Source organism: Falco cherrug, chromosome 3, assembly GCF_023634085.1.
Source record: "Falco cherrug isolate bFalChe1 chromosome 3, bFalChe1.pri, whole genome shotgun sequence".
In the NCBI taxonomy this organism is placed as follows: Eukaryota; Metazoa; Chordata; class Aves; order Falconiformes; family Falconidae; genus Falco; species Falco cherrug.
In genome coordinates, this window is record NC_073699.1 from 38,391,145 (window position 1) to 38,408,155 (window position 17,011).

A 17,011-nucleotide genomic window follows, 5' to 3' on the forward strand; every position below is an offset into this window, starting at 1 on the left:
GGAAAATTATGACACTTAAACAGTATCCTTCTGAAATTAAAGAACTAGAAACAAGCCAAACAAGACTGATGGAAATGTCCAGGTGACTGAAGCTTAATTCTTCTGTAAGCCTCCCACCCCTAAAGGGTGGTCATAAGGAAAAAACAAATAAGCAAACCCAACAACACTCATACTGGGAGAAATAATTTCTTTAAATTACCGTGCAGTTTTCCGATTCTAGTCATACAACTTTAATAAACTACAATGCCAGGAAGATCACTAAACAGCAAATTGCTGTCAAGGAAGTGTATTACTTTCAACACAGCTTTTTTTATATATATTTATATATTTATAAATTTATATTTATATTTATATATATATTTATATTTATAATTTATATATATATATAACGGCTCTTGTGTATCTCCAACACCTGTATCATACTAGTTTTCATACTCTTTCTACTATGACATCAATATTAAAAGGCACAGAACCTATAGACTCTGCAACATAATTTGTTTTTTGGGGAAGTTTCTTGTGCAAACCATGTGACTCTAGAGCATCAATGGAAATCTTCCCATAAGGAACATAAATTAAACAATACTAAATGATATTCATTTGTTATAAAGTCAGCAGGGAACACTGAGATTTTAGTCTTGACAATTTAGCCCCAAATAATGCAGGTTGTAAGGTAAGTTCCCCAAGAGTTGAAGAGTGGGAAGCCACTCTTCCTCCCAAACATTTTCTAGTTCAAACTAATTAACTCGGGAAGTACTTAATTCCTAGCAAATATACATTCTTCACATACTTCCCCAAGGACTAAGAAGCAACACTGAGGTCTTTGACACTGCAAGACACATATTCCAACCTATTCTGATTTTCTTAGCTCTTTTTTGAACCTTTAACAATTTATCAACATAATCTGAACTCCAGAAACGTACAGTGTAGAATACTGATGACATAAACCTAGAAGCAGTCATGATACTCCCAAAATGAAGAGCTAGAGTACTCTTCCACACTTAAAACCAAAAATGCCAAAGCTGACAGCCCTTTCATGTACTAATGAAAAAAAGAGCAATCGTAATAATCTTCTAAAATGCAAAGACCACCAAAACAACTTATTTATCTTGATTACATTGAACAGAGCTATGTAAGTTATAGTCTTAATGAAAGGAATAAGCTATTTTAAAAATGCAATGCTTTTAAAGGCTACACATGCTGTATGGCAAACATACAAGTGGAATTTTAAATTTACTGATATTTCTTAGGTGTGCCATTCATATTGCATTTCAGCTGTAAGACAGTACTGGATGTACTACTAAGAGACATGATTCCCAGGAGGTATGACTTTTGATCAGCTTAAGATAAAAAAATATCTTTGATCTCAAAATAAAATAAAAATGACAAAGTAATTTCTAAGGGTTCATTTGCCATATTGAAAAACATAATGTAATTTTCCAAAGTCCCAGTAAAAACCAAACAAAAACAACTGTTCATAAATGAAAATGCATAGACAATTAACCTGTACACACAAAAGTTCCCCGGCTGGTCACAAAGAGTGGTGTCAAGTTCTGCTAGGCAAAACAGTTTGCATGTGGGGATGGAGTTTGTCTGTTTGCTTAGCCTTAGGATAGGAAGAACAACCCTAGGCAATTTTTTCTTCTGAAGATCTGATTGCTTTGGCAGCTTACCAGAACTGCCCCACCCCAGAAGAAACGTAAGACAGTGCTAAATGTACTTTTATAAAATATGTATCAAACCTAGAATCTTACCATGGCTCGTTATCAAAAATGTAAGCCTAACTACAACATATGTAGAATTGATTTTCCTTTTCCCAGTTCTTCAGCATCAAAAAGATTGAACTTATTTTCATACAATGAATTTATATTTTCCTACTGACTACAATACAGTGTCACATGCTACTCTTGCGCTTCTCACTTGTTTCTCTAGGACTCAGAAATTATGCCCTTTAGCTGCGCTTCCATTAATACTTATAACTGGTTGTGCTCTTACTCTGTCCAGGCAGAAAAATAAAATTCTCACAGCAGAGCTCAGCTGACACATCCTGATCTATGTGTACAAAGTAAGCCTCACTAATGCTAACCTAGCTTACGTTGACGATGCTGCGGTATGCTCTTTCAGTAGTCCTTTACTTGGGGAGCAGAAGAGGAGAATTCAAATTAAAAAAAGAAACAGCATAGCAAAAATGACTTAAAATAAGGGACTTAATAAAATTTGGCTGCATTTCTGCTCATACAAAATAAAAATTTATACAGCGATACTGAAGTTGACCTTTATATAAAACAAAGTTCATTAATCTTTCCTTTACAGAACTAAACACCTTAAAAGAGCCAGTTTGCTTTAGCCTTTAACACAAATGTACCGACATCTTCATGTGTCGGTCACAATAGTTTCAGGCAGCAGTTCAAGAGTGCCACCTAGAGAGCAAGAGGGAATCTGCAAGCCTGTGCATTTTAATCCATTATGACTGCCATTAGATAGTCATTTCTTGCTTTGCATATCCACCACAGGGTACAGGTACCATGGTTCTACAGAAAGAAGCAGTGTCTGATTAAATTGCCCCCTCCAACATACATATAATTCATTCTTGATACTGCACAATATAATTGAAATTCTACTGTTAAACTATACTACCTCTCTGCCAAACCTGGAATTACAACAATCTAGGCAAAAATGGAAGGTTGCACGTAATTACTAACTTCCCTTAGGGAAAAATGCAGGTGATTGTCTCTTACAGCAAAACCTGGAATATAACCTGGTCAAAAAAGTGTGTAGGCTTTTGAATATTTGCCAAAGGAAAAAATAAATAAATCACACTATCACTTAATATTCTATTTGAAAGACCACACTGCAAACAATGCATGTGCAACACTGCTCAGCAGATCAGTTCAGTAACAACTCTGAAGGAAGAACCTGACATCTTACAGCAGCTCTGCCCTGACAGGTACAACAGATTCCCAGTAAAAGAAATAAATCTCACTTCATCCTAACGAAGGTTGTTACTTTTGTAAAATTTTAAAAGCACATTAATTTTATATATATAATTCTAGCTGCAATTGCCTATAGCCTAAATATAAGATGTATTAATGTTTAAAATCTGTGTCACTACAGCTCATCTCTCACTTGCAATGTTGACTGTTAGCATCTCAGTCTCTGTTCTGATACAATTTTGTAGGTATTTCCATGTTACTTCTACATATTTCCTCCTCACACTCCAATATTAAGGCTAAGATTAAGACCAAAATTGTCACCAGCGACCAATGTGAGGCACCTAACTCTTCCATGTTATAACTGCTCCTACATCTCGTTGCTTCAATGTAACTCTTGACAGTCTTGTTCTCAGAAGTTAATACAAAGGAGCTAAAAGAAAGTCTTGCTAGGTCTCAGGTGTAACACTTAGGAAAGAGACACATTTAACAGCCATCTGTGAGAAGACTGGTTGGTATGACCAGCAGGAAGTCACTGGGACTGGTTGGCAAAGACAAGAAGAGGACACAAGTGGTTGTTTTTTTTCTCCAATGTCTCTCAGCAGAGATCATTATTTGAGAGCTACACCAACCAGAAGCCATCTGTTTGCGGTTAACAGCATGCGTGAACAGAGAGAACGTGTGCAAACATCTCTCCGTATATTAACTGCTATTTGGCTCAGTCACAATTCTTCCTCCAAGCTTCAGAAGAGAAAAATTGAAGACTACAGAATACTAACTAGTAAGTCCAGCAAGCAACTGACTGGTAAAATTAAACAGAATTTCCTTGTTAAGAAGTGAAAACCAAAACTTCTGCCCCCTCACAAACCAATACAGGCTGCAATTAGAAACTCTTATCAACAGGAAAAAGCCTTTCCCAGGCAGCTGGGATTCACCACTGGGGTCACAAACACATCTTCTGATTATCTCAGCAGACTATTTTACAGTGGTTTGCAGACCTACTTGTTTGCCACCCATCAGTAGGTGTTAATTCAACTTCGGAAAATGGAGAAATGCAATATAAAAATCAGTCAGTGAATAACAGAGGATGAGATCTTCTGACAGTCAAAGCACAGATGCCTACAAACAGTAATGAAGCTGATCTGTAAACCAAAGACTACTAGGACACTGGAGTGGGGCAGGCAGGTGGAATTTCTGACAACCTCAGAGACACTGCCTCCAGTCTGCGTCTTTCAACTTAGTCTTTCGACTTAGTATGCGTGGGTAGAGCAAGGAGGGACAGAACTGCATCCTCATACTAGCTGGTGTTCAGAGGGAGGTATGCCAGAGCTGTAATACATACTTGTAAGCCTTAAGAGCGACAAACTAAAAATCACTAGTTTTGTGTAATTAATAATGCTGGCCATCCCCATGAGTTCTTTCAGAATGTCCTTTTTCTTCCTCACAAAAACTTAAGGCATTGTTTTTCTCCACTTTATACAGCCTTCATCAATCTGATATTAATTTTTATAGGAATAAATCTTCTGTAAAAATTGCACTACTTTTCTTCAATCCCTTCCATACTTTTCTTCTTTGAGACAGCATGCACTGACTACTCCTCCAGCAAAATCTCACCAATAGCCTTGATCACACCAACACTTTGGCTGAACTCCAGTACTACATCTACCACATCTTGTTGCTGTTGTGGAGCACTGGTTTCCATTGTCTTATTTGCCCTCATTCATTTGCTGTCTCTTGAGTATTTTAAGACAGGAAAGGGAAGAGGGAAAGTAACCATCCTCTTGTGGTCCTGTCACATCAGGATCCTGTCGCAACTGGCTTGTGGTCTGTGGCAGAGGACCCTTCTTTCATATCCACGAATTGCTGAAAATTATGCCTAATTTTTCTCCTTCTTTAAGTCTCTTCACTTTCACAAAGTTAGAAAAAAAATTATAGCTCCAATCACTTCTGCATATTCTGTAACTTTTTATTCTACTTTATATCACTTGACCTCCTTTGCTGTTGTTTTAACGTTAGAAAATGCACCTTTTCCAACTCAAATGTTCCTTAAACATTAATTGTGTTTATAAATAAATGATAAATTCAAAACACTAATTCTGAAGCTCACGGGGGGAAAGCAAACGCAAGTGAAACAGACCACAGAGACTTCTAGAACTAGCACAACATAAATATGAAATAAAGCATAAATGACAACATTAAATGGAAACTTACCCTGCTTGTGGGCTCACGGTTCCTAATGAGTTTTTATGAGCTGGTGATAATGTCTGAATTCTGCTCCCACTGGATCCAGGTGAAGATAGTGCTTTACTTGAAGAGGCACCTTGCAGTTGAAAGCAAGCATGGAAATATAAGAAAAATGTAAGATTCTACTGGTGGAATGATACAATTCATAATATATTTAAAGAGTAAAATTCAAAACAAATGTTTTAGAAATATTAAGATATGAAGTGTCAAGATACTAGGAAAAATTAAGTATGTTTTCAGAAATTTACAGAAAGTATGCAATTGAGACTTAACATTCTATCCTAAGAAAAAACACTCGCTATCAATTACTTTCTTCAAAAAGGAAAAGGAAAGAAGTCTCGAATGTTGAAGTACATACATACAGAACATGTTTGATATCTGATGATATCTGAAATCAGAGTAAGACCAGTGTTTGCATAATTATAACATACATGGCTTGACTATGTATTTTCACCAATTCATGATCATATTCAACATACAAATTAGGTACAGAATTAAGCAACAGAAAAACCTCAGGTGAGAGATCAGTAATCAATACAATTATGCATTACTACACAATGATTCTGCAGGTTCAATTCAGAAAAGCAAAGCAATTTGACCTGATATATAAAACAGAAGATAATCCTATGTGCTCAAGAGTTGTTGAATAGATGCCAATCAAAGTATGTAACCATCACATATGAAAGTCAAAAAACATCAGGCCACAAAAACATTGAGTAAAAAATTGTATTATGAAAAATGGACACCACCTTATCCATTCATATAACACTGAACTCCTCCTATGAATTTTTTTACTTTGTCAGTTTAGAACACTGGGCAATGCAGTAGAAATCCTTCCAGCTATTAAAATTACACTACTTTTACTGCATAGATTGAGTTTAGAAAGAAAGTGGAAAATTCCTAACATTCATTTCATACCTACAACAGTTTTGCTAACGCTGCTTGGCTGTGGCAAGCGTGATGATGCTGCTGCTGGTGCTGATCCTCCAGAAGGCATCTTCTTAACTGCAGCAGGTTTGTACTGTAACAAAATACAACCTAGAAATTTAAGCAATTAAATCAAACTATCTATATAACATGATAGGTAGTTGTCTCAGGAACTGTGGGAAAACAGACAATCATTACCTATGAGGTAAACTGTTTCTGGTATGGGAACATGCAAATGGTTTCCAGTAGTCTGCTTTCTTATACATACAGATGATACTAGTAGAAAAGATTCTCTAACTTGGTGGCTTGGGGTGGTTTGGTTTTTTTTTTTTTCATTTAATTGCATGTCTTTGTATTTTCCACTTTTCGACAGCTTTTCTCTTTTTTTTCCATAGCTGTTTCATGAGATTAACATTATCACCTCATTACCAGTTAATTTTGAAAAAAGTATTCAAGCGCAGGATCATTTTGGTCTTTCAAATCTTACTTTAACCTGTGTACTCTGGACCACTCCCAGCACTGATTCAGAATACAGTGCAAGAATGACTAGATAACTGCTTGTGTCTGTTTAACTCTTCACAGCTTCCAGGAAAAAAAAGCCTTACCACCAAATGAAAACACACATACACTTCAATCCTTGTTTCCATCATCAGTTAACTACTGCGACTCTCACCATAATATACCTGAATTCCTCTAAGCCTCTAATTAATCAAAATATTGCTGACAGTTCTCCTGTTTTCATGTACCTTTGTTTGGCCACTTAAGGAACAATCTTGGACTCTGAAGACTTGCACAACAGAAAATTCTTCACAAATACTGCATCTCTACTTCCTGCTGCTACCCACCCTTACCTGTCACTTTCACAAATCTCTGAATTACATTTATGACTGATTTTGGCTTTGCAACTGCTGCCATCCGATTTATGGATCTCTGCAACTCTTGTAAGAAAGAAAAAAAGTCTTCCATGCTTAAAAGCCTAATTTCAGTCTAGTGCAAACAATAAAATTACAGAATAAAATAGTTAATTCCATTTAAGAGCCACACACTATTTAATAAGCTTGATTTGATGTTAAATGCAAGCTACAAGTTAAGAAAAATGTTGTAGTTCACCTGTGTTCGAGCAGGAAGTTTCCCTTTGGTATCAGCTGCCAATTTCCCCTTATTAGTAATACGTGCTGCTTGTTCCTTACAGAAATTGATGTGTCTGTCAGCTGCATTTTCATTAAATCTCCTCTGACAATATGGACACTGAATGTAATCTTAAAAACATAAAAAACTAACATTAATAATGTGTTTTAAAAAAAGTAAAGTGTTCTAAAGTCTTTCAGAGACCAGCCCCAGCCCCACCCCCAGAGAAAATTAAAGCCTCTTGAAAATGGCATATAGATTGCTGGGGAAAACAATACTGTCCACATGTAACACAAAAAATGTTTTTTGATTAACTTATAAGAATGAGAAGAGTGGTTAAAGATTAGAAATAACCTAAGCAAAATCAGAAACATTTAGAGATGCTATTCAACAAAGGTGGTGGCCAAAGACATATATGGACATGGCAGGGATATCTGCTGTAAGGAACTACAGAAAAGAAGAGGCTAAAATAATAACAATAATAATAATCAGTTCAGTTTGTTCCAGACATGAAAATGCATTAAAACCTTTCCCATACAAATAGCAAAAGATAACAAGATCTGTTTCCTCCAGCCCTTCTGAAAGGACTGAGAAATGCTAACTGCAATACTAGAAATAATAATTTAAAAAAATAATTGGAAATTTAACCAAGAATCAGAGGAAATCCAGCCAAAATTAAGAGATATCTATAGAGCCAAACCAGGGTAATTGGCAGCTGGTTTATTTTTCAAAATTAATTTACTCACATTACAAATAGTACTACTTGCAGGAAACATTACTAACATTGAGAAAAAAAACAGAAAAGGCCATATTAATGTTTAAAATATTATAAGATCCCTCATCTTTATGCTGGAAATATACCCTTTAAGATACGCTGACCTTGGAAAGTAAAATGTTTGGACTGCACTTTCAGACAGACATTTTAGTGTCTAGAGATATGGATGTTAAATCCCCCAGAACACAGTACTGAAAACCATGTAAACATGAACTTCAGAAAAGCTGGACACTGACAAAGCAGGTTAGTTTGCTCCTTGGTGATTTCAGAAGGGTATCAAAGAAAATGATGAGAGATTCAACACTGACTGCCTCCAAGATTAGATATTATACAGTCCAAAATATGATTTGTATTACGTGTTACTCCTCCAAATGCAGCAGATCTGGCTGAAGTAGTTATCCCTCTAAATTAACAATTTTAAGTCAATCAGATGATGCAGTGGCCACCAAACAATCAACTGTGACCCAAGAAGCATGAGCAAAGAACACAGAAATCCTTCAGAGAAGTCACAGTATGGGAATCTCATGTGATTAACAAAAATTATATTTTTATTTATTTGTTTTACATAAACTCTGCTACTGTCGGAATACTCAAAACATGAACTATACCTTAAGAGAAGCAGACGAACTATAATATCTTAGGCCAAACCAAGACAGACCCAAAGTTAAAAACATAAAAGCAAAAAAGCAAAGCTATGGAAGTCCCTAGATAGTAAGAAAAGATACTTCTAACTGGCATACAAATCAGTTCCTACAGAAGACTTTCAAAGCAGAGGATTAACGCATACTCTTTTAAGAATCAGGGACTGTATTTTCATGCTTCTAAAACATTTAGCACTAGTCAGACACCTGGCTATCTGGAAGTACTGTTCATACCATCCAGAAGAACTGTTAGTATTCATTGTAAACTTTATAAAATACAAATTAAACAAAATAAGGCGGCAGTACACATACACACTCAATTTCAATGCAAATGGGGTGACTCAAGGTCCTTCTTATTATCATGAGACTATTCCATACTCCTTCTAAAGAAATGCTGGAAGAGGAGATCAAAGAACTAGCAATACTACTTGCTTGAAAACTCAAAGCACAAAATTAAATAGGAAACATTAACACAGAACTCCTTCCTTTTAAAAGGAAGAAGACTAGCAGCTAGTTAGGAATGGGTATGCCACAGAGAGCTGAGGAGAGGATGAACACTCTCTATGATATGCATATTTCTCCCTCTTTCCTATAAGTGGAAAAGGAACAACAGGAGCTGTCCCTGCTCTATTTTTCTTCTGTTTGTGAGAAGAGAATCTGTGCAGCTTCACCTCATTCCTAGCTCCGTCCTCCTAAGTCTTACCCCGTGCAGCAGGATGAAGCCAGGAAACTAAAACCAGTAAGACTCAGCCTGGAAAAAGTAAAAAACACAGAAAAAAAGAAACAGAAGCACAAGTGTCTTTTTTTCCCCTTTACCTTCTATCTGCTCTCAAGTGGGCTGAATAAAGTTACTTTCTTCATTTCAAACCCATTTGCAGTCTCTGGAACCAAGGGAGCACCATTTTCGTAGCTTTTCCAAGCTAGTTCTGGGCTCTCCTGCTTGTAATTCAGAACCTATACAACTAGATTATTAATGATCCTTTCCATGATCGAGCTTTGTTTCTTATCCACAGCATTAGCTACTGGTTTTACTTTACTTTAAAATGCATATAGCATTTCAAGATAGTGTGTTCTGAATGCCGACTCATACTACTTCACCTTTTACTATGAATGCACAATTACAATCCTAATACTGGACTAACATTTCCTGTAGAGAAACAAGGTAGGGAACACTCACATCCTCACTTGACCACAGACAAGCAGAAGCACACAGATGCTTCAGTTTTTTCCAATCTTCATGAAAACAGCCATTGAGCTAACCAAATGATTTAGCTCTTGAGGCAAGAAAAGAGAAATATTCTCCAGCCTATTGTCATATCACAGAAGTCAACTGGAAAGGGTATCACCTCCTCACTCACAATCAGACTGCTTCAACACTTTACCCCGCCTCAGTTCTGAAGGCACTCAAGGACTGGCACTCTCTTGTTAACACAGATCCCACACATCTCACATACCCATAATGCACGTAGCCCTACTACATGAGGAAGGGCCACATGCACACTACAGCACACATGAAACTAAATGTGAATTCAGCAAGAAATGGGGGAGACTATATTTGAAGAACACAGTTGACATGCATTCCTACAATATAAACAGGTTGTGGTTGTTCAGCATTGGTAGCTAATTAAAAAGGTAGTCTGGTCTTTCTGAGCAGTTCACTGTTGCAGACAGAAACAAGGTGTGGAAACTGTTTGCCCAGCCTATGGTTTAAAAGACAGTAGCAAGCTGCAAATCAGCCACAACTACCTTTCAATGCATTAAAAACAAAGTCATGGGCTTTGAAAGCTACACAGTATGCTAGCCAGCCAGACCCACAGTCACAAACCAGCATCTGTATAGGGATAATCAGACAGTCATCTTCAAGGACTTGTGAAGATTGTATTCCAACAAATTCCTTTCCAATTCAAATTTTCTACAAATCAAGTTTAAAATAAAAAAAAAAATATCTCTGAAGTACTCTATTGTTTTACATACCAGGGTCATATGATGGCGGAGGCGGTGGAGGGAGTTTTCCACCATCTTTAAGATTAAGTCCTTTGGCTGCTCGTATAGTTGCTATAAATTCCTCATGCTTCCGTCTCCAGTTGGAAGGTTTTTTGGGTGGTTCCGGCTAGGAAGCCAAAACAGAAAGAGCTTTATATGTTAGAAACTCTTAATTTAAGCTAAGTAGGTGCCTTATTTTAGTATACAACATTATAGTTAGATATCTTCCGTATTCTAGTTGATTTAATTATCACAAATTGTCAGGAGAAATAAGCCTTATTATAATGCATACATATCCTGCCTAAAATGTTCATATGCAGAGTAAATTATAACATACCCGTGGCTTAAGAGGTTTTACTGTGGGGATATCAGTTCCTTCTGCTCTCTGTCGGCTGGAATCAAATGTCTTCCTTTTCTTGGCAGAAGTTTTTTGGCAAATGGGCCCATGCTTTTTCTACAAGCAGAAGAAAAACAAAAAGGAGAATGTAGAACTTACTTTCAGAAATGCAAGTTATTAACATGTTATTTCCTTCTCTCTCAATATGCCAGTCAGCAAACAAGGCCCAACCCTGGATAAGCAAGATCAGACTGCTTTCACTCAAATGTTTATGCCAGCCATTACTTTTTAAACGGAACTACAGGAATTTACAAATGCATACACATGCTCACAAAATCTTGGGCAATGAAGAAGAAAAATAGAAGGCATCTGTATTTGCTTCTTACAAATAAAACCCCTCATGCTAGGTAGGCTGCATTTGCATTGAGTGGCAAGACAAATCAGAGGTGTCTGAAATCCATATACATGTTTAAGGAGGGAGCAATTTCTATTAAGATCAGAGAAGACAGTATTTTGAAGATGGCTAACAAAACACTTCATTTACTAGCTGAGTCTGCATAATACCAGAAATTACATCTGCAGAGGCAAGGAATGATTTTGTGACCATAGAGAAGATGCTTTTAGAAGGATGTATTTTCAGAAAGTGATGGGATGATGCAATAAAATTAACCTCCTTCGAAGGAGCTTAAAACTGAGACAACTGGAATCAATAATTACCTGGGGGAAAAAAAACCCACACAAAAAGTCCCACTAACACCTAAGCATCTATATCTACTTTTTTTTAGCTGTAGTGACCATTGCTTAACTCTCATATCAACTTATCTGATCCAAAAGCCAATGGTGCTCATACCACTTACCAGTGCTGCTGGAAAGAAAGTCCTTCCACAAATCCTACATGGCAACAGATCTCCAGTTTGCACTGTAAGCTCACCTTAAAAAAAAAAAAAAAAAAAAAAAAAAAAAATCAAAACACACACCACAAACCCATACTTCATTATGAAAATTTACTGAAATTCATGATAAAAATTTATTCCTAGATTGCTAACCTCATATATTTTTCAATAAGTTTTTACTGTAAAAGTATACATTCTTTGAACTGTGCAGAGACTATGCAGATGAGAAAGGAGAAGATGCACAAGTCCTTATGTACTTTTGGAAGCAGTCAGGCCCAGCAACATGTCACCATCAGCTCTGATAACTGACAACGTGAAACTCTGCACCGTTGAAAGGATGCCTGTAAATCAACATGCAAATGGCAGTTTCACTGCAAGTCACCATGACAGCCCAAACACAGACCAAGAATATTTAGTGGGTATTTCTGTGTCTTTAGAAGAGAATCACCTGTTACAGTATCAAACATATGTCATGTGCCATCACTTATTTTTCTCTACTAAGTTAAACTATTCTACTTTCTCTTGTAAAGAAACACTCTTTAATGCTATTTTTGCTATATATTTTATTTGGATTATTACTGACAGTTTACAGAAGCATTTATGATGTTGCCGATATTCAAGCATTTGTATATAACATTTACAGTTGTGTTACCAAAGATTCACAGAACGAGATAAAAGACCAACAAATCAAAGTATCCAAGCCTATGCAAGCAAATATATTCATATAGTACACATTATGCAATGCAGTCATAGCAGAGATTAAAAACTCCACTCCAGGTTTCCCAATAACAGGCATCTAGTATATTTAGTAATGTCCCAGAGGGATATTTTTATTATCACATACATAATAAAGAGGCATTAAGTTTGGGTTAAGTTTTGAGACTTACTAGTTGCTTTCTCTATACTCAGACTATTGCAGAGAATACATCGCCCTCTATTTATATGAAGGTAAACCAAACAGACTTTGAGTTGACTTCTATTTTAGGCAAACTAATGGCTTTAACAAGTTTATGAACACAGTGATGTTCAATGATTTGATCAGTTTTTGTTCCCAGTTCCCCAGTGGAAAACAATTTTCCATCTAAACATACAACTTGTCAACTAACTGTAGGACCAGTCCTGAAAAAAATGGGCAATTTAACAAAATGTTTCATGGCAAACAAATGTAGATTCAGGCAGCCATGTTTCGCATTGAAAACCTTCTTTCCCAAATATAAAGATTAAAGTCAGGTGAGATTTCTAGCACCAATATGTAACCATTAGGTCTATTTCTGCCTTTTCAATTACTTGAATGAAATTCATCATCAGTATGTAACTACATATAAGGTATTAATTGTATGAATATACTACAGAGCACAATCCATTTTAAAAATCACAAATAGTATGAAAAATGTTTTGCAGTTTAAAATATTTATGTTCAAATCTTCAGTTTATATACCTTTTCCACATAGACATGAACAGGCCCTTGTCACAGCCTAGCAGGACCATACTGACAGTAACTGAGTTTTACAGCTGAAGCTGTAATCATCTTCCTTTGGTGTCATCTAAACATATGTGAGTTTAGATGTACACAAGTAGGGGGAAGTAGGAAAAATAGAAAATGTGCAGATAAATCTTGTTTTTCTTCTATCCTTGCACCTGAATTATACTTGCATATTATCAACATTGACTAGGAACTTATTTTTATTGTTAACTGTATTTTTTCAATCTCTATTTTAAACAACCATGTCTCAAAATTTTTCCATAGATCTGTTTTCTTAAACCCACAAACCTGAATATAATATTCATCACAAGTAGTAACACCCATACTGTTCATACATCGCTTAGATGACTAGAACCTGCCCTCAACATTTTCCTCTAGGGTTTGCAGCAATGGTTGAAAGATTTTCTCAATTCTCCCACTAAAAAATACAAGGTATACACAGATGTATTTTGTTTGTTTCATTACTTCATTCTTTAGTGCTCTCAGCACTCTTAATATGCTAGCAGACATCACTGCAAACTCAACTTCTGCTAAAGAGTTTAACTTCCTTTTATCACATAATTCTAATATAACCCACAGCTTCACAGAAACAAGCAAGAGAGGTATTTCATGGAAATACAAAATGGCACTGTTTGCATCTTCAAGAAATTAGCTGAAATGAATCTGAACTAGTGATCTTGAAATCAGGTGTATAGTATCAGATTTAGGATTTAGCTGAGAGAAGAATTCTTTCAAATACCCGCCTTAGTAAAAGAAAAGCTACATTTCCCACCATTTCCTTCTGTCCATTGAACTCTGGAATTCGGGCTTGTGTTTAAATTCACCATTAAGTAGACTTGATAGATGCTCACCTGGTCAAGCAGTATTTACGCATAACATACCGACGCCCATTAGCACTCATTGCAGCTACAGTTACAGAGCTGGATTTTCTTACAGCATTCCTACCCTCCTTTGCTGCTGGCAGGTACTTAATCACATTTGCCAAGAGCTATTTCTACTGCCAGCACCTCCTCCCCCCATAACACAAATCAGTGACCCAGAACACAAAAGGAAGTTATTTTAAAAAACGAAAGTTCCTTAAGTTTTGTTGAAAATGAGAAGCCTACAGTCCTTTAGAGTTGCACACTTATTCCTTCAGTTTCTTAAGCATTCCTCCAACTTCCCTCACTTTTAAAGTAAAAAACAAACAAACCCAAAACAAAACCAACACCAAAACAAAACCAAACCACAAAACCTTAACATTCCTCTCTAGGAGCCCATGAGCCTTCTCTTACAGAAGGGTTAGTAGTATCATCAACGTGAAATCTATTAATTTAAAAATAAAACATGGGAATAAAATTGTGAAAGTTGCAAAAGAGCTAGTTTTAGTTTGATTTTTTTTTTGTTTGGGTTGGGGTTTTGTTTGTTTGTTTTAAAGGCATTCATACATGATATCTAAAGCAGTCAGTCATGGACTGACTGAATTTTTTTTCCTGAACAAAAAAAGTTACCAGAAATGGTTGTTAAATTGGGATGTATTGGCGGGGGGCTGGGGGGGAGGTTAAAAAAAGGGAGCACTTAAATCAAGAAACAGAAGGATTTTCTTGGCAAATTAGTCTGAGAATACAAATTGGTAGTAAAATGGTGTCACTGTAATTTTCTTCAGTCTTCTTTAAATCTAGCAACAATGCAGGGATTACCATAATTTTGGTTATACAACCACAGACAACCCAAGATCCAGCAGCTACACTTCTTCCTTTTTCTATCTTTAATACCACTAATCACCAGCAGTTTACATGCTTGTATTAAACATAAATGAATATAATTAACTTGGAAAAGGACAGACATAATTATTAGTTTATCTAATCTAAACACACTTCGGGAAAAGAGAACTATGTTGAAAATGGCTATGTGAATACCAAAGGAAAAGGTAGTATTTCAGTTGAAGTGATGCCAAAACTATGATATACAGTGTCACACCCTATTCTCCTACTTTCTGCCCAAAACAAAGTCTCAAATGAACACACAGGGTTCAGCTTAGTACAATGCTGGGTATCTGCATTAAATAACTAGATTGGAAGTTTTATTAGCAGCACTACAATAATCTCATCCCTTGTGTTTCTAAACCATGTCACAGCTCTTCCTCCTCCAGCTACTTCCAGAGTACAACCACCTTACAAATATTTTTTTCTACCTATACCTAAGTTACTGAACACATTCCTTTTCAATACTGTCACTGTCCAGTTACCCACACTTTCTGACCTTGGAGTTTAGCTGACAACATAGCTGTACAGTCAGTCCCTCAGATCTAGCACGGTATTTTCAATACTCTTATAGACTTCCTTGAAACCTAAATGTCCAGGGAACAACCTTTCTCTATTCTCATGTTCAAAAACAGCAACTGATTTACAGAGGAAAGCGCAAGCTGTCAGTTCAGATTACCTTTCTCAGTACAACATGTGGACCCATCAATACATACAAGTTCAACCCGACAGTTACAGGCATAATGCTACCTCTTGCTGTCACGTTTACAAATTAAGCAGCTGTGTAAAGACTCCACACCTAGAAGGAGCAGGTCTTTAGTATTACTGAAGATCTATTAACTAAAGGTTTATTACAGTTTTCTCTTTTGGAGAGCTTTGTATGCTCTAGTATGTGTCTTCACTTGATATCAAGTACAGAATGCTTCAAAGAAGACTGCACTGAAGTCTCCAGTAACAGTATTTTATCATGTTGTAAACCCTGCCCTTCTAAACCTTTTATTTATCTGCAGCAGTGGCAGTACTAAATGACTTGGGCCAGAAAACTGTGATAATCAAAACCATCAAGCTTCACTGAATTCAAACTTGCAGAAACACTCTGGTACGATTTCCAGTCCTGAGTCTGGGCATCTATTTGAAACCAGCAAGTAATCTGCAGCTGCTGAACGTTAATACTTGAAGAGTGCTTGCCAAATTCTTCTGCAAAATTGTATTTACTTCTTTTAGTATAACTCCCCTCCCATCTCTAGAAGCAAGGCATTTTCCACTTAAGAGTTCCATATACTTCATTAAAAAAAATGCACTGCATTCCCCATATTAATTGGAATCTGTACCATCAAGGCACAGCATCTAGCTCTTTGAGGACTGTCAGTCTCCAACATACATCCACTAATTGGTAATGACTGGGTTATATTTTTTAATCAACACATTAACAATAGTCTGAAAAGACTAATAACAAATACTACAAACAAGAGCCACCTAAAAATGATACTGATGTGGTGACATAGGTAAGGGAACACTACTTTGGACAGCCAAATACCATTTAGAGAATCAATTTTTAAAGTGCAATTTTAAAGAGCACTAAATAATAGAATAAAAATATGAATGTACAAAAGTAGAAAAGCATATACCAATAAGAGTGCAACTTTTGCAAGTTTTCATTATTTTGCTGAAAGGAATTCTGAAATGCAAATGAAAGTCACACAAACACACTATACTGCTTAACAACAGGCAGTACTTGCCATACTTTCGTAAATTCTGCTTAATAATTGATGACATGCATGATTTATCCCACCAAGCAAATCCCTTCTCACCTATGATATTCAGCAGTTTACAGGAAGAATTAAGAGAAAGGAAGATGAAATTATAGTAAGCTCTGTCTCCTAGTATTCAACCATTCATATACTTTGATATTTTTATGCAGTGAAGTTATT

At 36.2% G+C, this 17,011-nt stretch overlaps 1 protein-coding gene across 2 annotated transcripts in view; it reads right to left on the reverse strand.

Moving 5' to 3' along the window:
• The window catches only part of ZC2HC1A (zinc finger C2HC-type containing 1A), a 35,741-nt gene that overhangs the window by 12,022 nt on the left and 6,708 nt on the right, over positions 1–17,011 (reverse strand). For both annotated transcript variants that reach the window (XM_055705067.1, XM_055705065.1), the window contains exons 2-7: positions 11,820–11,893; positions 10,963–11,079; positions 10,617–10,752; positions 7,209–7,357; positions 6,090–6,192; positions 5,139–5,247 (exon numbers count right to left, since the gene is read on the reverse strand). In XM_055705067.1, coding sequence (XP_055561042.1) covers positions 5,139–5,247; positions 6,090–6,192; positions 7,209–7,357; positions 10,617–10,752; positions 10,963–11,079; positions 11,820–11,893 — 688 coding nt within the window. The remainder of the gene's footprint in view (positions 1–5,138; positions 5,248–6,089; positions 6,193–7,208; positions 7,358–10,616; positions 10,753–10,962; positions 11,080–11,819; positions 11,894–17,011) is intronic.